Source organism: Nelumbo nucifera, chromosome 8 (assembly GCF_055504915.1).
Source record: "Nelumbo nucifera cultivar China Antique chromosome 8, China Antique-T2T, whole genome shotgun sequence".
Classification (NCBI taxonomy): Eukaryota; Viridiplantae; Streptophyta; class Magnoliopsida; order Proteales; family Nelumbonaceae; genus Nelumbo; species Nelumbo nucifera.
In genome coordinates this window covers 42,885,084-42,910,723 of record NC_142656.1, presented here as the reverse complement: position 1 = coordinate 42,910,723, position 25,640 = coordinate 42,885,084, and the positions used below count along the sequence as shown (strand labels likewise).

Here is a 25,640-nt window from a genome sequence, read left to right as displayed (position 1 = left end):
CTATTGAGCGTGGGGGCAGGGAAGAATACCAGGTTAGGGTTGGACCTGCGAGAGTGGCCACTAAGGTTTTGCACATCAAGCCCTTGGAGGATCCGTGCAACATTAACTGAGCCTTTAATGCTTCAATATGGTCGGCAGGATTCGTGTTTCCATCGTACTTGTCAAGCTAGGGTGCCCGTCATCTTGTGGGAGGTACCTCGTCCACAATTTCCTGGGTGAAGGGTGGCTCCTTGGCCATGGGCACGAGTGGTGGTGCGGGCCGATCTTCGGCTGGCGCCGAGCTTCTCTAGCTACGCTCTAACTCCTCTAAGCGCTAGCGGAGTTCTCAAATCTCGTCATCTCTTTGGTCCGGAGCTGCAGTGTGCGTCACCCTTTCCTTCTTGGGGCGAGTTGCGTGGTCCTTCACGGAGCAAGACTCGGCAATGGAGACCACGTGAGGTGGCATCTGTCTGCCGAGCCTCTCTTTGGCCGGGATCCGTGTGGTTTGGTGCGTCCTGCTACGAGAGCGGACAAAGGGGGGCGACCTTCTTGTTGTATCCTGCTTTTCTAGGTTGGTCCGCACTATGCCCTTGTCTGCTCGGCACACTTTGGGGTTCTCGGGACAAGCATCATCCTTCGTGCACGTCGGTGCGTAAGGGGGGACGATTTTGCTAGGCGGTGTTGCGGGTCCTATGTTCTGCATCAATTCGAAGATCTTGTTGGCTTTTTCTTGCATTGCTCGGAATTACTCAGGATCGAGCGCGGCTAGGGGCTGTGGAATCTCTTGATCGGAGAGTTGCGATGGCGAGACTCTCGAGACAGGGATCGGCCAGTTGAACGCTCGGATTGGTTCTTGGGCATCTTGATCGCTTTCTTGATTGCACGGTAAGGAAAGATTTTCGGGGTGGCTTTTTGTGCGTTCCCACAAACGGTGCCAATCTGATGCTGCACAATCCGAGGTGGTGCATGAACTAAGGAGAGCAACCAGATAGTCCTTGCTAATAGGGCGAGGCCGAGCTGCAAGGACGAGGTTGTGCTTCAAGACCTGTGATCAAGAAAGAAGTCAGAGGCTCGAGGAATTATCCCCAGGTAAGTACTTCGACGCTTAAGTCAATAAGAGGTGGTGGGTGGTCGGGCCGAGCTATGAGGATGCTGGTCCGAGCTTTGTAGCAGTATGGGTCTCAAAAGTTTACCTCGAGCATGGAGTACCTTTCTATAGCCGAAGATCCGTGTTCTGGTCAGCATGGAGTACCATCACTCCTCATTCCTCCTTATCTGTAGTTGTGCTCATCCATTTGATGTGGCTGGAAGGATAAGATGGGGGGCCACAGTAATAGCATAGCTCGGCCGAGCTAGGCCGACGTGGCAGAGTTAGGCCCATGTGGCCGAGCTATGCTAAGGTGGCCGAGCTAGGATAACGTGGCAGGGCGATAGCTGGGAGGCCATGTGTCTCGCAGGGCCAGCTCAGCCATGACCCAAACAACATGCTATAAACAGAGGGACCGTGCAACCCTACTTGATAAAATGTGGATTAGAGAATCATCTCCATAAAATGTTCGAAACATTAAAAGTTGTTCATGTGCGCCTACATCAGTCTGTGAAAAGCATGAGTCTATCTCTTCACAATTTGCGTGCATGTAAAAGCCATTAGATTACATATCAAAATAGTTAAATGTATAGAACCATATATTTTACTCCAATTGTATTGTGATTTTTTTTAATTTCATTTTATTATTTCATATGTAAACAATTGCATACATCAAGATTCATATAAAATAAAATTTTAAGTTTCTTTTTTATTTTTTGTCTGTTTTGTTAATTTATTTTAATTTTTATTATATTTTTTTAAAATAAAAAAAAAAATCCACCCAACCCACGGCCTTGCATGGCCCAAGGCTCAGCCTATGGACCAACCCAGCCTATGGCACAACACAGCATCGCCCGGGACTTGGGCATGTCCATCTTATATATTGTAGACCTATGGTTTAAGAAATTAATGTAGAAAACAACCACCATCGGAACTGCAATAGAGAACATTTTTGTCTTCTTGTACTAGTCTAATTGCAAGTCTGCAACAGGGAGCAAACTCTTTGGTTGTAACTGGTGATGGGACAGTTTACTTCCATTGACGTTAATTTCTAAAACGTTGACTTTGATTAAAACACTCGTGAGAATAGAGAAGCATTAAGGCCAAATTTTGATGCTCAACATGAAGAACACTAATAAGGAATCTTCCACCTAAAAAGATCATGCAATTCAAAAATAGATTTGATTGGACATTGATCAACCACCAAACCTTGGATCTTTTATCCATTTTCCATGTATATTGCCTCTTTTAGGGTTCACAAACAGATTTAAAAAGAAAAAAGAACAAAGAAATTTTTATTAAAAAAATAGAGAGAATTGAGATTATGCCTCCTCCCTTTCAACTAGTGTTGTGAATCTTCTTTCTTCTTAATATAAAAAAAATATTAAAAAAAGAAAAATAAAATCCTCATCCCCTTTTTCTTAAGGTTTATGCCTCCTTGTGTTCGGGTACGCTTTTTTATATTCTGAACTATACATTATGCCTCAAGGTATTGGAATGCCTTGTGTTACACATTCATGTTTTAAAACATTTGGTACATAGAATTTTCTACATGTAGGAATAAGGTTCTTCTAAGAGTGACCATTTCATCATGCTAAAGAAATAGAGGTTAGGTCAAGATCTAGTCCACCCCTCCCAAGACCCCAAGACCCTATATAGTGAGAAAATTCTCTTTTTTAGGAAGTAGTTACTTCTGAACTAGGTAAGTGTAGGGGTGAACAGAAATGTGCTAAGGTTGGTGAGACCATAATGGATTTCTTAGGTTTCACAAGTGTGTCAGAGTCTGAGACTTTCATTTCTACAAAAGGTGCACAGAAGGATGTTGTGGAGAAGGACAAAGAGATAAGGGCTTTTAGAAGATCTTTCAAAGGAGGTGTTGGTGATCAAAGAGTTTAGAACATCAAAGAGTTGGTGATCAAAGACTTTCATTTCTTTAAACAAATGTTGCAAAAAAAAGTCAATTATATTATCTAGCACTAGAACATCAACTTTTTTGAGTAGCTCAATTGATTAGAGGGTGTGGCAATTAACCACAAAGTCTAAGTAGGAGTGAGCAAAAAAACCAAAAAACTAAACCTATCAAAAAATCCAATCGAAACCGAAACGAAAAATCGGTTAACCAACCGAAACCAAATCAAAAAATCGCTTAATCGAATCGGTCAGTTGGATTTCGGTTTGGTGTTTTTGAAAAAACCAAAGGTACCAGTTTGGTTTTGGTTAACCGATATAGAGAATCGGCGGTTAACCAAATCGACCGGTATACATATATTTCTATATATTATATATATTTGTATTATATTATATTATATATACTATAAATTAATAAAATATGAATTATATTATATTTATAATATATGATATATTATTTATTATTTATTATTTAAAATATAATATTTTTATATATAATTTTTATTATGTATTTTTATAATATACATTGTAAAAATTAAAAAACTAAAAAATCAATGAACCAAACCGACCATTAGTCGAACCAGTCAACCAATTAACCAATTGGTTTCAGTTATCGATTTTCCAAGAACTAATAGTACCAGTTTGGTTAAAAAAAAAGGCTATGAGAACCCCCTAGGTGTAAGGTAGAAGCCCTTCATCTAGCATTAGGTTTCTTGGGGTAGTGACACTTAGCCCCCTAGAACTTATGTTTGTTACAAAAAACCTTCATAAAGTGCTAGATTTTAGTACTTTTCCCTTGGATGTTAAAGATAAAATTACAAAATCGCACATAAAAAGTTTTGTATTCTTTTGGATTTGTCTTTTTGTACTTCCCTCTTTTTCTTTGCTTGCAATTTCTTTTTTTTTTTTTTGTATTTTTGTTGTTCTTTCTAATATATAGTGTTTTCTATATTATCTTGTTTTTTTCCAATGTTCACAAAATTATACCAAACATTGACACATAAATGGGGGAGGTTCACGAGTCAAAGGTTTAACTAGGGTTGAACCGTGATGACACACACACACACACAATTATACCAAGCATTAGATTCATTTTTTCTTAAAAATTAATATTTGAGGCCAAAAGGCATCTTTTTTTAGCAAAGATCACCACTATTGAACATCCGAGTGAGTAGTTATGGCCTTCATAAGTTTGCATTTATGTTTAAAAATTTTCAGAAACCCGATTAGTTTTCCAAAATCGGGACCATTTCACTAGTTTTCCAATTCAAATCGACATTTCACTTATTTCTTTTGTTTTAATTATTTTAGCAAAGTAAACAGTTATTTTACACTTTCATGTAAGGCCCAATTTACCTAGGTAATTGCAAATTACCCATGTTCTTTTATTTCTTAGGTAAGTTAAACAATGACTATTTGATAGATATAAATATATAACCCTAGCAAGTGCACTAGTTATCAAGTAGTATAAAAAATATCGTTCCCACGAGGATTTAACAAAATAAGTATTAGAACCGCAGTCTTCCCTAATTATTAGTCCACCTAACCAATGTAATGAATATTAATAGGCTCGATTAACCAAGGTTATTTGTCATTCCCATAAGCTAAGGTCTTTCCAATTTTATTTAATATTCTCTATCGAGATATATTAAAACTACATCCATCAGGTAACCCTTCGATCTCCCAAGTAGAGCTCTCAAGATGGAAATGCATTAAGTCCAAGAAAAACCATTAAATTCAGTTGAATCATGTATATAAATCTCTATATACCATTCAATTCACACTATGAATTATTCAGTCAATTATGTAAACTCCTGATTCATTCACATAACACAAATCAATTAAGAGGTGGCCAAGCTCTTAATTGCATTAAGCACAATAATTCATAGACTATATGGAAATCACAATCTTGGATAAAATATATTCATTAACATGGTTAGGCTTTCCACAGTCCTAGCAAGAAACAAATCAGTTCATGATAAAAGAATTAAAACAAACAAAGGGAAAGGAAGAACTCATGAATTCACCCAAGGTGCTAAGATCTCCTATTCTTTCCACCACCTTCTTCTTGAAGTTTCTTAAATTCTTGATCTCCTTCCCCAAGTTCTTAATTTGTTTTCTCTTTTCTTGATAGATAGCTCAGTTCAGTTCGTGATCCCCTCCAAAGATTGAGTGATGCCTCAAGCTAGTCCACCCCCCCCCCCCTTTATATAGCTTAAAGGGGAGGGGGTGGTCTCCTACTTCCTCTTGAAGTTTATCTTACAAGAATAGAAAGTCCTATTCTAATCCTACTCTTATCTTTTTATCTAATGAGGTTAATCCATTTATCTTTCTAAGATTACATCAAGAATTTAGATCTGGAATGACTCCTCTTGGTTTCTTGTTCTTGGATTCGTATTAAACATCCTCTGCGAATTGGGTTTCAGCCAGGTTTTTCTGCAAGTTGGGCTTCAACTGCGGATTGGGCCTTCATACGAATTTGTCCCAACTTCAGGCCTGGATTTAACTTCGATGCAGGCCGAATCTGCGAAAGCCCAAAACATGAAAGTTGTGGATTTTTCTCTTATCTTTCCAGTGAGTCTTGAATTAGCCCAATCGAAGTTCGGATACGCGAGTTAGGCCCAGATTACTGAATGATGTCGAAACTATGAAAAATCATCCAATTTGTCTTTCTTTACTCCTGATGCATTCTTTCATGCCCTGAACCGAAATACAAGAAATATGAGTCTAATTAAGTACTAATTCAGTATAAAAGACAAAATATTAGGGGATAAAATATGATAGATTTTATTCTCATCACTATTCCACCCATAAAGAGTCATTTACCACGGAATATATGGTTTACTGAAAAAACTAAAAATAACATGGGATTGTTGGCCAATGAGAACTAATTTCCTATTAACCAACTCCTCATCCCCTCATTACTTGAAAAAAAGATGGGGCCTAAGAGAAGCAACAAAATGCTTGCCTATTTAGGAAGGGTTGAGTTGGAGAGGGCTGAGATAAAGGTTAAGCTAAGTTGCTTTAGGATGCATTTGGCATTCCTTATTTTAATGACTTATCTCCTTTTTGCAATTAAAACGCCCTTATGTACACCAAATTTTTAACTGCAAAAGGAGAAAAGTCCTTAAAATAAGGAATGCCAAACGTAGCCTTAATTGCTTTGAAGCGCCTAGATAAGCTACTAAAAGAAGCTGAAGTGGACATCCCATAAAATGACTGATTGACAGCTAGGCAGCTGGACCTGTTCATAGGTCGGGGTCGAGCTTTGGGTTGGGACCATTCAAATTTCAGAAAATGCTCAACCCGAGTCTAGCCTATGAATGGATCTACTAATTGCCAACTTCAGCTCTTAGACTTTTCACCAAACATATCTCAGACTGTCCATGTAGGGCCTGCCTCGAAAAGCTAGAAGCCAGCAATGAGCTTTAGACCTCTTAATCGAGCACTAAAGCAGTTGCAAAGTAGAGGGATTTATGGTGTGATCGCCTACCCACACTTACCAAAAGGAAATCACAGCCGCATAGGGATGAAAACGGATTGGATTGGAATTGGGGTATTCGGATCTGACCCAATAATATAAATTGCAGATCTGATCCGATTGAATCTGACAAACATCGATCCAAATCCAAATCTGTTAAGAATTTTGGATTTCCTAACATGATCCAATCCAATTTAATTTCAGAAAAATTTCATAAATTATTAAAAGAAAAAAAAACCATCACAATTAATTTTGAATATTCAAAAACCTAAGGTGGGATATCCAAACCCAAGAAAGTAATCGAGATCCAATGCATTTGCAGCCCTACAACCGGAGACACATGCCATATGTGGGGAACATCAATCACAATTTAGAATTTACAAGTTACAACAACAGATGAAGATAGCTAGTTTATGAATTACGGTTTTTCTTGGTGGGAACTTCTTAACTTCGTGGGCCCATTTCGGCTTTCATGTGAAATCCTTGCAACTTAACCTCGATTATTCCTCCAATACATATGCTATGGGCCTGTTTGGCATGTCTTTCTGTATGGTCTTTCGGTTGTTTACAAGCAGTAAAGACCAATTTTTGGTCTATTTCCGTCTGACGCACGAAAGATCTAGTTGCAAAAAGACAACACCGAAAAAATGCGAGAAGCCCATTTTGGGCTAATTTCGGGAAGCTTGTCTTTTGCATTTTGATCTCACGCAAAAAGACGTGTATTTGCCAAACATGCTTTGAGCTGCTCAGATCTTCATATAAAAGCTCAATGCGTCTTTTGCATGTCAAATCTATCAGAAAATCTTCCCAAAAAGGCGCACCAAACGGGCCCTATTTCTTTTCTTATACTGTCATCCATCAGATAATCTAAGTAAAATCTAAAGAGATAAGAGAGTCCATGTCAGATTTCACTATTCCTCCGATACATAAGCTATTCGTTTTCTTCATACTGTCCTCACTCAGACAATCTATTTATGTAAACTCTAATCCATTTCAGATTTGACACCGTCTTTCTTTTGTTTATAAATAAGTAATATACGTTCGTTAGGGACCGTCTCACGTACGATCTTGGATCTTGGAATTGGAATTGCAAGCGGAGGAAGTCAAGACATTGATACTTCTGGAGTGAAGTACGTTCTGCAAAAAAATGGAAGACAAGAATACTTTCATTCCTGTTCCTGTTGGATACCGATTTCAGCCAACCGATGAAGAGCTGACCAATTATTTTCTCAGACTCAAAGTTCTTGGTATTGATATGCCTTCGGTCGACGTTATAGACTTTGATGTCTATCGCTGCGAACCTGAGTTTCTACCTTGTACGTTTTTTTGCTTTCTTATTGCCTTCTTTCTTTGATCACAAGTTTTTCTTGCTTTCTTGCTGCCTTCTTTTTTTATCACTACGTGTTTCTCATTTCTTTTTTCTACGTCGGTGTACTAAGATTAGACCGATTCTTGAATAACAGATCATCATCTTATGTCGGGACCCATATGCGTAGATGATTTAATTTATCTATTCATATATATGTATTTTCTACATGAACTACGTAGCAGATGAATAGCAATAATACATACAAATATTTGAATCTATCTATAGTTGTTGGTTTTTTTTTTCGTGTTTTAATTTAACAGTTAACACCCATATGCATATGCATACATCATCTAGGTCTTTAATTTTACTTTTTTTTTTCGCACCCATATGCATATTAGGATCTGTTTGGCACAGGAATCAGAATTGGAATGGACTACTAACTGTTTGGTTCATGTTAGAATTGGAATTGGAATCGGATTCGAAATTGGCTGAGATGGATTCTCATTACTTAAGGGAGGGGAAGGGAATGGCCATTCAGAATGGGAATGGGATTCCAATTCCGTCCAACCAACCAATTGGACCCTTAATCTTTTTTCATCTATGTTTTTGTTTTTTATAGGTAAAAAAACTATATTAACAGAGACAAAGAGAATCTATACAATGAGGCGGGCTGTCCAAAATAACTACACTATACCTGAATTCTTCATTAGAGAAACTATTGAATCGGTAGCCCCATTAAAGGACCTAGGCAAAAAAACTAAACATTTACGAAAGTAGCAGTAAAAGATTTAATAGTATCCACTCAATAAGAGGCCTCCCATGGTAAAGGAGAATAACCAAAGTCCAAAATACCAACCACTGATTTGGCATCTGAAAATATTAGCAACGTTCCAGCCTCGCTCCCTTTCGAAAGACTACCACAACCAAACAGCAAAAAGCTCTGCTGCAATTCATTCTACCTCCTGCAGCAAATAAAAAATTCTTTGTTAGAATTATACGTACAAATACCCAAGGTTTCCCAATATGCCCCTACAGGGGGTGTGTCGGGTCAGACCATGGTTCAGAGGGTAGCCAGGCCTTAAACTGACCCCTCTGAACCAAATTACCCCTCCATCACTGGTGCAATTAACACCAAAAGAGCTAATAGAGAATAAAATTGACGGAGGCATAGGTCTAGTGAAAATTGGTTCAGGAGGGGAGTCCATCTGTTGAGGATGTGAGAGACCTAATTCAGAGCACAAATTACTTATTGTTTTTTTTTCACCACTCACTTGAGAAAATGAGCAAGATTATTAAAAATTATATTATTCCGAGCCTTCCAAATGAGAGTAAACGACGGCCAACCTACTCAACATACAATTAGCCAACTCCTCTGAATGGCATTGACATAAAATAAAATGCAGAAATTCATTGACACGACCAAAATGAGACCACATAATTCTCAGACCGCAGAAAGAAGCAAACAAAACAGCTTTCAAAAATGAACAATGCACAAAAAGCTATAGAACATCTTCTCCTTCCATACTACAGAAAGAACACACATTCTCCACCTGCATACCATTTCTGGTCAGAATGGACTTAGTGGGAATAAATCCTCTAATTATTCTCCACAAAAAGAGTTTGCATTTTGGAGGTATTTTGAGTTTCCAAGCCTTCTGAATTAGCCTTTTCTGATTTTCTTCCATTACCACATTTGAGTCCTGCCAAAGATAGTCATGAAAGAGTTTGATAGAAAATTTACCACTAGGAGCTCCTAACCACAGAAAAATTTCCCTATCCAGAGTTCTAAAGACATGGGTTTCTAAAATGAATTGAATTTCTTCATAAGAAAGCAGCAGATTTAGCTTTGTCACATCCCAATCCCCATTCTCCATGATCAACTCTTTCACAGTTAGAGCTTGATCCCCCTCTAGCCGGTGAACCTATTGGACAATTTCACATGTTAATTTCAGCATTCCTGCAAATTTGAACCCATAATTTTGGCAAAAAATACCAAATTGCTTTACAAATTGTTTTCCAGATTAGAGAAGCTTCCCTCAAAAATCTGTAAGGGATTAGCTCATGATTTTTAAAATATCTACACTTTAGGAGCTTGACCCACAAGGCAAGCTCATGTTTCTTATCTACAATTCTACCTTGTTGATTTATTGCTGTTCTAATTAATTTATGCATTTACAGTGGTTACTACATATGGTGGTTTGATAAAGGAAAGGTATTACTTCGTCCCAAGAGAGAAGAAATCACAAAATGCATCAAGACCAAATCGTGTGGTAACTCACCCTGTTAAGGAAGGAGGTTGGTGGAAGGCTACACAAGGCAATAAAAGGATTTTTGATGCAGAAAGGAGGATCGTGGGATACAAGAAGAGTCTTGTATTCTACCGCTACAAGGAGACTAAGAAATCTAGCAAATCCGGTGAAAAAACCAACTAGATTATGCATGAGTTCAGCCTTGCAGAAAATGATGGACAAGTAGGCAACAAGTTCCAACAATGGGTCCTTTGTAGGATTAAAGAGAACAAGAGAAAAGGCGATGATACAGAAGAAAGACAAGGAGGAGGAGGAATCATGGCCGGGGACTATAGGAATTTCAATGATGCATTTGCATCCTCAATCCCACTTTTAGAACAAGGAAATTATCATCAGGAAGAAACAATATTGCAAGATCGACGGGGTGCCGACAGCACTACAAATGCAGTGTTGTGGCCAAAGGGGGATGAGGAAATGAGGGAAGCAGAGGAAATGATTAAACATAGAAATGATGACATTTCGAGGAATAGTGTGGCAACTGTACCGGTGTTCCCAGTGAATGATGAAGAGGCGGAAATGAACGAACTGTTGGAAATGATTGAAACAAATCATAGCTATTCTGCAGAAGTTCATACAGTTCAACCTAGTGGGGGCATTAAAGAACAGCAGCAGCAACTACCACAGCCACAACAAGAGGACAGTGCAGTTCTTATGCTGCAGCATATCTACTCTGATGGGATTTTCTACCAGCAGCAACAACCACTACTACCACAACAACAACCCATGGAGATAACACTGCAGGCAAGTCAACAAGCAAATAATCATGTGAATCTTCGGTATGATGTGATTCATGTTATGTGAGTCTTGGGTATTTGGTGTTGAATAACAACAGCAGCAGCAGCAACAACAGCTACCACAATGTCTACAACCACAGCCATCAATAAATCAGATATGGGATGACAGATACCTACAAAACTGGAATTTGTACAATGGTCCCATTCCCACATTTTTACCTCAGTATCATTGGCCACAGGAGACACAATTTGGAGTGGTTAAATTTGAAAGCTGGAGAAAGGGAGAGATGAGTAAGAAAAAAGAGGAGGATGAGGAGGAGGAGAAGAAGATAGTATGTTTGTCTCATCCTACTATTGTGTACTACAATATCTACTTTTCTGAGTAATGAAAGCAACCCTTACACCCTTCCGTGGACGTAGCTTCCTTTTATGGAAGTGAACCACGTAAAAATTTTTGTGCCTTCTTCCTTCATTTTTTATGCTGACTGTAAGGCTATGTTTAGTTAGATACACAGAGACAGAAAGTTGAGGGGGAAGTTCTTAACAAATTTTGTCATGTTCCTTAAGAACAATTCCATCAATTTTCTGTTTCTGCACTAATCAACAAAAAAAAGCGTTCTGTTTTTGTGTTTTTCTCAACCAAGACAAACACACAGAACCTAAGGAAGCGTACTTACATCTAAATTAACCTCGTGTAAAAACCTCACACAGGATCCAAGTTCAGTTGTCAAAAACAATTTGTATTATAAACAAGAATAGAAAAAACAATGTTCTTAGAAATTTCTATAGGATGAAAGCAATGTTCTGGATTCTTACTCGTAGTGGATTATGGGGGAAAACAACAGTTGCACAAGGTTCCAACTATGTTTTACAAATGGCCATGGAAGGAAAATGTGTTAACTTGATTCAATCTTTTCATGCGATTCCCACCCGCAGAAGGCAAAATCCAGTCAAAAAAATTCTAATGTTGGAATTATACATAGTTCAACTGTCTTCTGTCTTGGTTTCCTATACATACTAATAGTATGTAAAATGAAACTAATTCAGCCTAGGAATGGTGATAGGTTGGGTTAGGTCTAGGTTGTGATCATACCAACTTTGACACATAAATCTGAAGTCCAAACAAAACCTGGTTCACCCAATGAAAAAGGTGGGATGCTAACTAATTTGAAAAATAGAATGAAGAGGGGCTTCCTTCGCTCATCATAAATCAATAAGGATAATATATCAATTGTAGCTATGAACGTTGTACCTGTCAAACAAGGGGCATCTAACATTAATTGCAGAACAATTGCAAATTGAATGAGGTAAAACCTAAACACTTAAGGTGAGTATGTGTGGGTGGAGGGTGGAGGAGAGCAGAGCAGTTTCAAAGCAGACAATGGATTTTGAATGCAAATTATTCTTGCTTCTGAAATGAGATGAAAATAAATGGTGATTGGTAAGTGAAGCTAATTGATGTTGTGCCTAAATGGTGTTTGAACTATAGGCAAGCCAAAAGCTAGATGTGAACTAAGCAGATTTCATCATGGGATGATCAGTTCATTTTCTATTTTGTTTTGGTTTAAGTTTCCCGTTCAGTATTAACTTGCAGATACACCCTAACCAATCCGATGGCACAGTATTAACTCCAAACGTCAGATTTTTTTATTTGGTGAGTGGGGAAATAAAACTTGCACGCGGGATCCAATTCTACAACTATCCAATTTGAGATTCACAATGCTGACCAAATATACCAATACAAGGAAAGCCTCTTTTTTTGCTTTCTTGTCTTAATTATTTTATAAAAATCTATTAGGTAGAACTGTTTCATAAATGTTGATATATAGTGCTTTTCCATGGATGTTTTTAATTATGATTACAGCAAAATGTAATCCTATTTGAATCTTAGTTGGGCTGATCAGGTTGGAAAATAACCGAACCTAATTTTTCCATTAATTCCAGCTTGAGATGGTCTGCTTGAAGTAAGAAATCAACTACTTATAAAAGAAAAAACACAAGAAATTGGCAGGTAACATGCTTCTTAAATTTGTTGACCAGATCCTGGAAATGAACAGTGCAGATTTCAGTGGGTTTTCAAGGAGGGGTAGGGTATCTTGGCTATAAGGTGGGGACAGGTCGGTGGTCACTTCTTATTATGGGTGTTGTTGGTGGTTTCTCTCATTTTGTCACCTATTGGAGCTACTCCTAGGTTCATTCCAATAAGACCCTACCCTTTCTAGTCTTTCCATTCATCCATCTTAGCATAAGCATTTCTGCCACACTCATTTTTTGCCCATGTTGTTTCATTTATCTCCCTTTTGTCTTCTGGTTTCATGGATTTTGGAGGTGACACCATAACACTTGGATAAAATTCCACTTCTACTTGGGAAAAGTTTGAGCGTTCTGTTCTTGAATGTTACATGAAGTTGCTAAACCTAGCTTTCATGAAAGTTTCATGCAATAACCACCAAGGCTTAGTATTGAGCACAGTAGACAGATATGGGGACAACTTCATGTCCACAAATAATTGTTTCACTTTAGACATATCTTGACTACCTTGCATTCAAATGAAAACTTTCTTTTTCTCATTGAAGTGGACTGATCTAGCACACTGACAAGAGGCCATCTCAGAAAATATCTCAAGGAAAACCCTGATGTTAAATAATAGTTCTCTTACTCCAATTTCATGTTTATGCAGTCAGAAATTTCCTAAAATTATGAATTTTCAACAAGCATAATAATCCAGATTCCATCAAGAACTTGGTCATACTTGTATAACAAAATAATACAACTCTAAATTATGATTGAAATATATACTTACAACTTCTAAAACTTGGTTGTTATTCTTAATTTATATTCGATGAATAGGGGTCGACCCATCGACGAGAAACAACAGAGAAATCACCGCATTGAACCTATTCCGCGATCTGGGCATCCAAGATTTCGGCTCAAAAGGGGGTGAGGAGCTGAGAGAGCGTTGGTTTTCGCTTCAAGTTCACGCCAATGATGATCACAAGGGGGATGAAACCATAGTGAGTTATGACCTTGGCCTTCTTCATCATCCAAGTGCTCCATTCCTTCAAGCACTTGACCGTCGATCGCTCCTCCGAGGTCTTTGAGCCCTTCTTGCCATTCGCTTTCAGAGCAACCCTGGTAGCCATCGATCTTCCTCTTCTTTCAACTCTCTAAAACCCTAACCCTAGGTCCGAACAGTTTATATGAAGAACAACACAGTGCTATTTTATTCTAGAGACATTTTCTCCGTTACAAAACAAACAGTTGCAGTATTCGAAAATGACAAAATGAGAAATCCACCCGACTTTACAAAAGGGTAGTGCTGTCAATCGGCTTCGGTATTTAGGGTTGTTCATAGCAAGACCCAAACCGACCAACCCGGTCCTGAGTTGGCCGGTTTTTCTTCAGCATCGGTCGGTTTTAGGTTACAGAAAAACATAAACCGATGGTTCGGTTCAGTTTCGATTTTTGTATGTGAAAGCTGAAACCGAACCGACTTAGATATATTATATATATCTGATATATTTCAGTTTTAATATATATATATATATATATATATTTCAGATATATATATATATATTTGTGGAATGTTTCAGCTTTATTTCGGAAATATACATATTATATATAAAATTTCAGCTTTAATCCATCAAATCATTTTTAATTTTCAGGCATCCAGCCTTTGCTTCTTAGACTTGAATCTTTACTGTTCACACCGGGAGAAACATTAACAAAACCGATCCAAACCGACTCAAACTGACCAGGTCGGTTTTACTTAGTATTGAGTCGGTTTCGATTTCATTTCTAGGTAAACCGACCAGGTCGAATCGATTGGAAAAACGCCAATAAACCAACCCAACCGACCCGTGAACAGACCTACCGGTATTTCTCCTCCAGCTTTTGGTACTTGTTTGAGGAGACTATATCTACTCCTCACTCAGGGCGCCTCACACGCACATCCTATCATGTATTGGGAACATTTTCCGTACTTTTAAGTTATTATTCATGGGAAATGTTCTCAATGAACAGTGGATGTGCATATGAGGCGCCCAAGTGTGAGGAGCAAATCACGTCTCTTGTTTGAGAGGTGATGGGATTGCTTTTCATGAATGGGCGTCTCACAAGCACATCCACTGTGTATTGGGAACATTTCCTGTGAAATATACATATTATATATAAAATTTATGATATATAAAATTTCAGCTTTAATCCATCAAATCATTTTTAATTTCTAGGCATCCAGCCTTCGTTTCTTAGACTTGAATCTTTACCATTCACACCAGGAGAATCATTCACAAAACCGATCCAAACTAACTCAAATCGACCAGGTTGGTTTTACTTAGTATTGGTCGGTTTCGGTTTCATTTATAGGTAAAAAGACCAGGTCGGATCGGTTGGAAAAACACCAATAAACCAACCCAACCCGACTCGTGAATAGCCCTACCGGTATTTCTCCTCCAACTTTTGGTACTTGTTTGAGGCTCCAGCTTTGGGTACTTGTTTGAGGAGACTGGATTTGCTTCACACTCGAGGCGCCTCACACGCACATCCTATCATGTATTGGGAACATTTTCCGTAATTTTAAGTTATTATTCATGGGAAATGTTCTCAATGCACGGTGGATGTGCATATGAGGCGCCCAAGTGTGAGGAGTAGATCTCGTCTCTTGTTTTGAGAGGTGATGGAATTGCTTTTCATGAATGGGCGTCTCACAGGCACATCCACCGTGTATTGGGAATATTTCCCATGAATTATAACTAATAACAATAAGTACGGGAGATTGTTCCAAATGCATGATAAGATGTGCGTGTAAGTCACCTGTGAGGCACCAGGTGTGAGAGGTGATAAGATCTATTCTTCACAGAGCAGGCTTCACACCGACCTCACAGCACGTTATTGCCGTGCATATAGAGCATCTTCCCATATTATAAGTGCAGATATTCCATGTACACGGATGATACGTTCTGTGAGGTCGGAATGAGGCGCGCTTTTTCAGGAGCGGATCCGAACTCGTTTGAGAGAATGAGATGGCTTTCACACAGCGGCTCCTGACGTTTCATGAGTGAGCTGAGGAACTCAGAGAATCCCCCACATCGAGTTTAATAAAAGCTAGTCGGGACCCTTGCTTTGTTAAGCCGCCAAATTATTGCACGCTATCTTCACAACACAAGTTGCATCCTTAATGAGTGGTCAAGTATGATATTATTTTCTATTCATTTTCTTTATTAATTTTATTAACTTGTATTATATTTAAATAGAAAATAAATGAATTTTAAAATTAGTGAAAAATATTAACATAAATTTATAATTACTTTTAAGTGAAATTTAAATGGATTTCAAGTAAGTGTTTTGATCCTTGCCTAGTTTGATGGTCGAATTGTTCAAACCATCACCTGACCATGATTTTGGGTATAGTTTTCCTCAAACCGAGGGTTTGATAAAAAATTGTTCAATCTAGGCAATTAAACCATTGGCCCATTCAACCCAATCATTTGGTTACGGGTTGCACCCTAAATGTATAAGCAAATTTCTAAAGGTGATAATTTTGCATTCAGTTGCCTAATTAAAGTAACATTTATATGATTTGGGGTAATCTTTCAAGACATGTTCATACGTATAGAAAGTGCCTTGTGTTGCTATTTATTCCAACCCTCCCCCACCCCTTACCCCTTTTGGCCTTGATATAGGTGCTCTTGGTCAGAACATACATAAATGTACATTATTTCAAGACATGTTCACACGTATAGAATATAATACACATTATTTTTATTGATATAATACATATACATACATACATACATACATACATACATAAATGCTGCTTTATTATGGTTTCACCTGTTTGACTTAAAGGGTTAAACCAGTGACCCACTACCAGAAGGCAAAAACAACTCAACCTTAGTAAAATCAATATTATTAAATGTTACTATCTTTTATTATTTTCAATTTTTGAATAGATTATAAGTTATAATATTTATTAGTAATAATGATTATTTGATTATAGGATTAATAATATAAATATTTGTAAATATTAAATTATTTTTACACAATTAATAAACCAACCGTGTTTGTCGCACGAAACTAACCTTTCGGTGAAAGTTTGTTAGGTAGCTTTTCCTAAATGGCTCAGTCAATTCAAACTCAATCAATGCACAATCCCTTCCAAACAGGCTCCCCCAGATTGCAGATCCAGTACTCCATATGGCTCTACCCTAGGTCACAACGACTCTCCTCTCAAGCCAATCTGGTTCACTTTGTGGGGCCAGGTTCGACATAAGCAGCATTGTCTGGATCATATGATCTGAAATCTATCAATCCCAGATATTAATGGCATGGAATTCAATGTCTGGATCATAAGCAACATTGTCTGACTTGTTTGACTCAAATGGTCAAACCAGTGACCCACTACCCGAAGGCAAAAACAATTCAACCTTAACAAAATCAATATTATTAAATGTTACTATTTTTTATTATTTTCAATTTTCGAATAGATTATAAATTATAATATTTATTAGTAATAATAATTAGTAATGATTAATTGATTATAGGATTAATAATTAATAAAATAACTATTTGTAAATGTTAAATTATTTTTACACAATTAATAAACCAACCGTGTTTGTCACACGATTTTAATCTTAAATGCCATATAGTCCCTAACCAGCGTTTTCAATCTTCTTTGCCTGGTGAGTAAAATAGGTTCTACGATGATATCTTTCTATGGGTAGGTTAAGTATTTTATGGGACAGGTGCGATAAATTTTTCTAAGTGGGCGGGGTTTTTCTAAGAATGCAAATAGATTTATGTTCACTGTTGTGGTTAGGTTTAAATTTAGGTAGGTTTAGATGATGGGTTGATGGGAAAGTGTGCATAGGAAATAATTAAGCATGGGAAAGAAAAAATTCATAATTGTTAAGTGCTCTTTGTAATATATAGATATAGGTTCTGGTTTAATATATAGATATAGATCCGAAACACCCTGAAGTCACATTTGATAAAAACCAACAACAGAAATAGGCAATGTTTTAAAACCATTATTAACGAGAACCACTTTGGCCACTAGTTTTTGGGTTAATGGTTTGACCATTCAGTCTAAACATATGGCTTGTTGTAATTTAAAAAATAAAAATAATCAAAACAAAAAAAAGCCAAGAACTGTTGTCCAGATTGAACGGATAGATAGTTCGATCACCTGAATCAACGGATCATTGACCAAATCAACGGTTTTTTAGCAAAGAAACAATTTAGGGGTGACATAAAAATTTGCAGGCCAAACAATCCAACCATCCAGATCAATGATGGTTTAAAAACCATGATAATAGGTTTAGAAAAGCCAATAAAATCTGTTGATCAAAACACATTACTAGCCACATTCACCCAGTGCGGCACATTGGGACCATCTATGATACTCACGAAACTAACCTTTCGGCGAAACTATGTTAGGTAGCTTTTCCAAAACGGCTTAGTAAATTCAAACTCAACCAACGCACAATCCCTTCCAAACAGGCTCCCCCGGATTGCAGATCCACTAATCCATATGGCTCTACCCCGGGTCACAACGACTCGGTGCTCAAGCCAGCCGGGTTCAGGTTCGACATAAGCAGCATTGTTTGGATCATCTGATCTGAAATCTATCAATCCCAAATATTAATGGCTTGGAATTCAATGATCTGACCCTTGCTTTATGTTTTGTAGAACCCAATGAGCTTGAGGATTGTGTCAGTGCCGACCGAGTAGTCTCTCAAGTCACAGTGCCTAAGAACTAGAGCCGATCTAGTGCAATTAGGAATAATCAGATTTGGGTTAAAAAATACCATCCCGATTATCCGGTTTGGTCTGGCATATGATCCATAGAACAAGTGGATAGGTTGATAATAGTACTTCAAATCGATAGGATCAAATTTAATAAAGGTATATCCAAAATTGATTTATTAATATTTGAATTCAAATCAAATATTATCTGGATCAGACCAGATTAGAGTATTCGATGTCATTAATAAATAAAACAATTCAAACCACTTCTATTGTTCTACATAAAGTACATATTAATTTTATTCAAATAGTTATAGAAGCAGTATGCTTTGTTTGGAGGAGAAATAAATGAACAAAACATAATGTTCTGATACTCTGGTTCATAAAATCTAAAATAAAATTAAACAAAAATTTACATTGTTTACATTTGCACTTTCATATATTTATATTAGTGCAAATGAATTTATACTACAATCAAACACAACCTTAGTGAAGTAGCATGCTTTGTTTGTAGGAAAAATTTAGGTGTTTGGATCAAAGTATGGATATGATACAGGGAATATCAAGCATAACTATTATTTTTCAAGGTCACCAATATGCAAAAACCTGAGAGTTAAGACATCTAGCCACTTGTGAATGGACCATTTTTCTAGAGAAGTACTGGTTCAATTTTCAAAAGCTGGCTTTATTTTTATTTTTTATGTTTTACTTTTGGCTTTTTTACAATCCATTCCATTCCACCTCAAATTTGGAAAATTATTTTCCCAAATGTACAGCTCCCTCTATAAACACCATCCCTCGTATGGATTTGACATCTTTTCCCCCCATGACACAAATCCGAACTGTATAATCGAATTATGATACTATTGGGTCACTTGGATGATTTTGATATTCTTCAAAAATAAATAAACTGCCAATGTAGAAAGGTGCCAATCAGCCGATTGGTAAGGTTTCCGGCTAATTGTAGTGAAGACTTGGGGTTGAATCCCACTTGCACCTGGGTTAGGGGATGGGCTACCCCCATTGTGTAGCCCTTCAAAAGATACCAAAAAATAAATAAAAAAAATAAGCTACTAATGTATACAAAATTTAGCAATCTAATATTTCCTTTCGTTTGAGGGCCTTGAAAAAGGGCATACACCGGTCCGCGGATTTGGACATGAACCTGCTAAGGGCGGTTATTCTACCAGCAAGCCGTTGTACATCTTTGTGGGTTCAGGGGGATTGCATGTCGAGGATGGCCCATATTTTCTCTGGGTTTGCCTCAATCCCCTTTGAGGCACCATGAACCCCAGGAATTTACCCGAGCCGACCCCGAAAGCACATTTGGTCGGGTTCAGCTTCATCTTATACTTCTTGAGGGTATTGAAGACTTCCTTCAGGTCGGCAAGGTGCTGCTCGGCCTTCTTGCTCTTCACTAGCATGTCGTCGACGTATGCCTCTAGGTTTTGGCTGAGCTGATCGTTGAACACCTCATTCACCCGCAGTTGCAACGTCAAGTTGGTGGATCCTTGGTAGAGGAAAGCTGTCTTTAGGGCAAACCTTGTTTAGGTCGGTGAAGTCGATGCATATTCTCCACTTCCCGTTGGCTTTTTTCACCATTACTACATTGGCCAGCCAGCCGGGATACTTGACCTCGCGAATGAAGCCGGCGTCGAGTAGCTTTTGAACTTCGTCTGCAATTACCTGCGACCGTTGCGAAACTCCTCTTCCTCTGCTTGAAAGGTCGGTAGCGGGGGTCGGCGTTCAAATGATGTGATGACTTCGGGGTTGATCCCCGGCATATTTGCTGTTGACCAGGCAAATACATCGGCGTGGTCTCTTAGTAGTTGTACAAGCTCTTCTCGGAGATGGTCATTTAAGAGAGAGCCGACCTGGACTGTCCTCTCGGGGTCTCCTTCGTTAAGTGGTACCTAGATGAGGTCTTCGATAAGTTGGTCGCGTTGTGTCCTCACCTCATCTCGGAAGTCATAAGCTTCTGTCATTAGTGCTTCTACGGCCGACCATGGTCCTCGGCAGAAGAGCAGGTAGCACTACCACGCAGTTCTTTGTTCTCCGCGTGCTACCCCTATAGCATATTCAATGGGGAACTTCATAGCAAGATGGAATGTGGAGACTGCGGCTTGTAGAGCATTAAGGGTTGGCCTACCAAGGATGGCGTTGTACAAAGAGGGGCAACGAACCACAATGAAGTCCACCATGGTCATCGTAGAAATGTCACCGTCTCTAATCAGTAGGGGAAGAGTTATCCTCCCAAAGGGCCGGAGGGACTCCCTAGAGAATCCCATTAGGGGAGTGTTGATGGGGGAGAGGCGCTCTTTGTCGATGTCGAGCTTTTCAAACGCGTCCTCGAAGAGTACATCGGCGGAGCTACCCATGTCAACCAGGATTCGTATTATCTCGAGGTTGGCCACCTCGGTCGTGATGACCAAGGCGTCGTCATGCAGGGTCTAAAACCCCTGGAGGTCTTCGTCGGTGAACGTGATGGTCTGGTCGTGCTTATTCTTGTGCCCCCGGTTGTCGATCTCGCATAGTCACGCATACTTTTTGCACCTCGAGCTACTCTCCCCTCCTATGGCGATTCCACCTGATGTGGCGTGGATCACACCAGTAGGGGGGAGCTCGGGGCAGGGGTCGAGCATCCTCCGTACGCTGTTCTTCTTGTGTCAGCTTCTCGTACTTGATGAATGCGCCGAGGTATTCGCGTCTGATTAGCTCTACAATGTGGTTGCGCAGGTCGTCATGATTCCTCTTGTTGCTTTGCGTTTTCATCTTCTCGGGCCAACGAACGTAGTTACGGTCACGGATTTGCATCAGGACTTCATGCTATGGCATATTGAGTGGCTTAAAGTTCCGATAGATCGGCGGGAGTGTCTGTGGTCTGCAATCGGGTCGGCGGTCTTGCCTCTTATTGTCCCGGTCTGATCTTTCTGACTTTCGCTCCCCCGTATCTCTCCTCCTCTTGTCGGGTCTCTCTTCCTCATCCCGTAGTTGTGTCTGTGCTTCTTCTGCGTTGATATACTTCTGCGCATGGCTCATCAACACAGACAGGGTTTGTGGATTGTTTTTTGAGATGGAAAAGTTGAAAGGGGATGGGCGGAGGCCATGCTGTATAGCGGTGACAGCCATGAACTGGTTTAGGTTTCTGACCTGTAGTGCTTCCTTGTTGAATCTGGCCAGGTAGTCCTTGAGGGACTCATTTTTCTTCTATCGCACCTGCATGAGGCTGGCCAAGGTCTTCCAATGCTTTTGACCCGCTATGAACTGTGTTAGACAGTTTTGTATGTCCTTAGCTTCAATCTGATTTGATAAATAAAGTGCATGTTTGATTCATGTTGTTTGGTATAATTCTGTGTAAGACCCTAAAACTGGACACTTATAGAGACTCGTGTTAGTTTTAAATGTTCATAGCCATTGGATAAGTCTGGGGAGATTTATCTTGCCAAGGCTGATACTGGTGTGCTACCAAGTGTTGGGATGGCCTTTCTCGGCCACTAGGGTAAGACCCAAGGCACATGCAGTGGGAACTTGAGAAAAAATTTAATTTCTGTTTCTAAACTGTGTGTTGATGGATATACTATTTATTTTAGTAATATGATTACTGTTAAACGGAATAACAAATTCATCGCATGCGGGAAACTGGAGAACAGTCTCTATGTTCTACATCCTTCTCTGGAAACTAACTTAACCGAAACTACATCGGTCAAAAATCCCAAGAAGAGAACTCGTGATACAGTAAATCCCACGTGCCTCTGGCATTACCGACTTGGTCATATCGGTGTTGACCGAATCACAAGGCTGGTAAAGGATGGTCCTTTGGATTTTCTAACCGTAGAAAATCTTCCCACTTGTGAGCCTTGCCTCCAAGGTAAGATGACTAAGCGGCCATTTGACGGAAAGCCTGAAAGATGTGTAGGCACACTTGACCTAATACATATTGATGTATGTGGTCCCCTGAGTGTTAGGACACGGAATCAACACGTGTATTTCATCTCCTTTACAGATGATTTTTCACGATATGGTTACGTGTATCTAATGAGACACAAGTCAGAATCTTTTGAAAAGTTCAAAGAGTTTAGACATGAAGTCGAGAAACAGTTAGGGAGACAAATTAAGGCCCTTCGATCAAATTGAGGTGGCGAGTATCTCTCTGACGAATTCAGGGACTACTTGAAGGTCAACGGGATTGTGTCACAATTAGCTCCTCCTGCTATACCTCAACTCAACGGTGTTTCAGAGAGGAGGAATATGACCTTGTTGGACATGGTCCGGTTACTTCTCGTACGCACAGAACTACCCACATCCTTTTGAGGATATGCATTAGAGACTGCTATCTACGTGCTGAATCGGGTTCCAATCAAATCGGTTCCGAAAACTCCATATGAACTATGGACCGGAAGGAAGCCAAGTGTACGACACTTGAAGATTTGGGGTTGTCTTGCTCATGTTAAAATAACGAGTGTAGACAAGTTGGAATCCAAAACCAGTCGTTGCCTATTTATAGGCTACCCAAAAGATTCGGTGGGTTATCTATTCTATGACCCAAGTGAGCAGAAAGTGTTCTGCAGTCGAAACGCCCAATTCTTAGAAACCGAATACATCCTGGACACCTATCGTCAGGAAATAGTTCTTGATGACGAGAGCTCAGGAGCAATGGGAGATGTCCCACAAGTTCTAGGTAGCGACCAACCTAGAAGATCCACTCGGGTATCCAGGCCACCAGTCCGATATAGTTATGACTAGGATAGTTACCTGGTGGAAGCCTTGACTAGTGAGGAGGATCCCGTAACTTACGTGGAAGCTATGTTAGACATAGATTCCCAAAAGTGGGTGGAGGCCATGAGAGCTGAGATGGACTCAATGGAGACCAATGGGGTATGGACTCTAGTAGATCCTCCCTCCGGGGTAAAAGCAATAGGTTGCAAATGGATATACAAGAGGAAGAAGGGCCCCAATGGCAGGATTGAGACCTACAAAGCTCGTTTGGTGGCGAAAGAGTATACTCAGGAAGAAGGCATCGATTATGAGGAAACCTTTTCGCCCGTGGCCATGCTTAAATCCATTAAGATCCTGCTAGCTGTAGCAACATACCATGATTATGTGGTTTGGCAGATGGATGTCAAAACCACGTTCCTGAATGGAGATCTTGGTGAAGATATCTACATGCAGCAGCCACAGGGCTTCATTGTTGTTGGTCAGGAACACATGGTATGTAAACTCAATAGATCCATATATGGACTTAAGCAGGCTTCTATGAGTTGGAACATCCGTTTTGATTCTGTCGTCAAAACGTTTGACTTTAAGCAGAATCCGGATGAGCCTTGTGTTTACAAGAAGTCCAGTGGGGATAAGATCACCTTTTTGGTGTTGTACGTGGACGACATCCTACTCATTGGGAATGATGTAGGAATGTTGACTTCGGTCAAAGTATGGCTATCACAGCAGTTCTCTATGAAGGATCTTGGAGAAGCTTCATATATACTAGGTCTTCGACTCTATAGAGATAGATCGAAGCAGATAATTGGATTATCCCAGGCTGCTTACATTGACAAAATTGTCAAAAGATACAGCATGGAAAACTCCAAGAAAGGAAACGCTCCTTTCAGGCACGGAGTCACTCTCTCCAAGAAGATGTCTCCGAAGACTTCTGAGGAGATTGAGGACATGAGAGACATTCCCTATGCCTCAGCCGTAGGGAGCATCATGTATGCCATGTTGTGCACTCGCCCAGACATTGCTCATGCGGTGAGTGTAGTAAGCAGATTCCAGGCCAAACCAGGGCAAGAGCATTGGACTGCTGTGAAAAACATACTCAAATACCTTCAAAGGACAAAAGAGTTTTGTCTGGTGTTCGATGGTAGTTCACTACAAGTTCTAGGGTATACTGATGCTGATTTCCAGTCGGATCCAGATGATAGAAAGTCTAGATCTGGGTATGTTTTCACGATAGGATTGTGTGTTGTTTGCTGGAAAAGAAGCAAACAGGGGTTCACTGCAGATTCCACAACCGAGGTCGAGTACATTGCCGCAAGTGAAGCTATCAAGGAAGCCGTGTGGATGAAGAAATTCATACACGAATTGTGAGTGATTCCGTCCAGCACATCACCCATCCCGTTGTTGTGTGACAACAATGGAGCACTCGCCCAAGCTAAAGAGCCTCGGACCCACTCGAAGTTAAAGAACATCGAGAGAAAGTACCACGTACTACGGGAGATCGTTGGTAGAGGGGACGTCCTAATTCAGAAGGTAGCATCAGCGGATAATGTGGTAGACCCATTGACTAAGCCACTGACACAGAAGGTGTTTGAGAAACACGTGAAAAGTATGGAACTCCGGCTTGTACCAGATTGGACCTAAGTGCAAGTGGGAGCTGTTAGACAGTTTTGTATGCCCTTAGCTTCAATCTGATTTGATAAATAAAGTGCATGCTTGATTCAAACTTGGGAAAAGTTTGAGCATTCTGTTCTTGAATGTTATATTGTCCTCCTAATGTATAAAGTTACATGAAGTTGCTAAACCTAGCTTTCATGAAAGTTTCATGCAATAGCAACCACCAAGGCTTAGTATTGAGCACAGCAGACAGATATGGGGACAACTTCATGTCCACAAATAAATGTTTCACTTTCGACATATCTTGACTACCTTGCATTCAAATGAAAACTTTCTTTTTCTCATTGAAGTGGACTGATCTGGCACACTGACAAGAGGCCATCTCAGAAAATATCTCAAGGAAAACCCTAATGTTAAATAATAGTTCTCTTACTCCAATTTCATGTTTATACAGTCAGAAATTTCCTAAAATTATGAATTTTCAACAAGCATAATAATCCAGATTCCATCCAGAACTTGGTCATACTTGTATAACAAAATAATACAACTCTAAATTATGACTGAAATATATACTTACAGCTTCTAAAACTTGGTTGTTATTCTTAATTTACATTCGACGAATAGGGGTCGACCCTTCAACGAGAAACAACAGAGAAATCACCGCATTGAACCTATTCCGTGATCTGGGCATCCAAGATTTCAGCTCAGAAGGGGGTGAGGAGCTGAGAGAGCGGTGGTTTTTGCTCCGAGTTCACGC

General features: G+C 39.4%; 1 protein-coding gene across 1 annotated transcript; it reads left to right on the top strand.

The window, feature by feature from the left end:
• The first annotated feature begins 7,602 nt into the window (after positions 1 to 7,602).
• Positions 7,603 to 10,196, top strand: LOC148789945 (NAC domain-containing protein JA2-like). The gene is made up of 2 exons (XM_088893823.1): positions 7,603 to 7,771; positions 9,943 to 10,196. Exons 1-2 carry the CDS (start codon positions 7,603 to 7,605, stop codon positions 10,194 to 10,196), a joined length of 423 nt encoding a protein of 140 aa, XP_088749949.1.
• Positions 10,197 to 25,640: the final 15,444 nt, after the last annotated feature.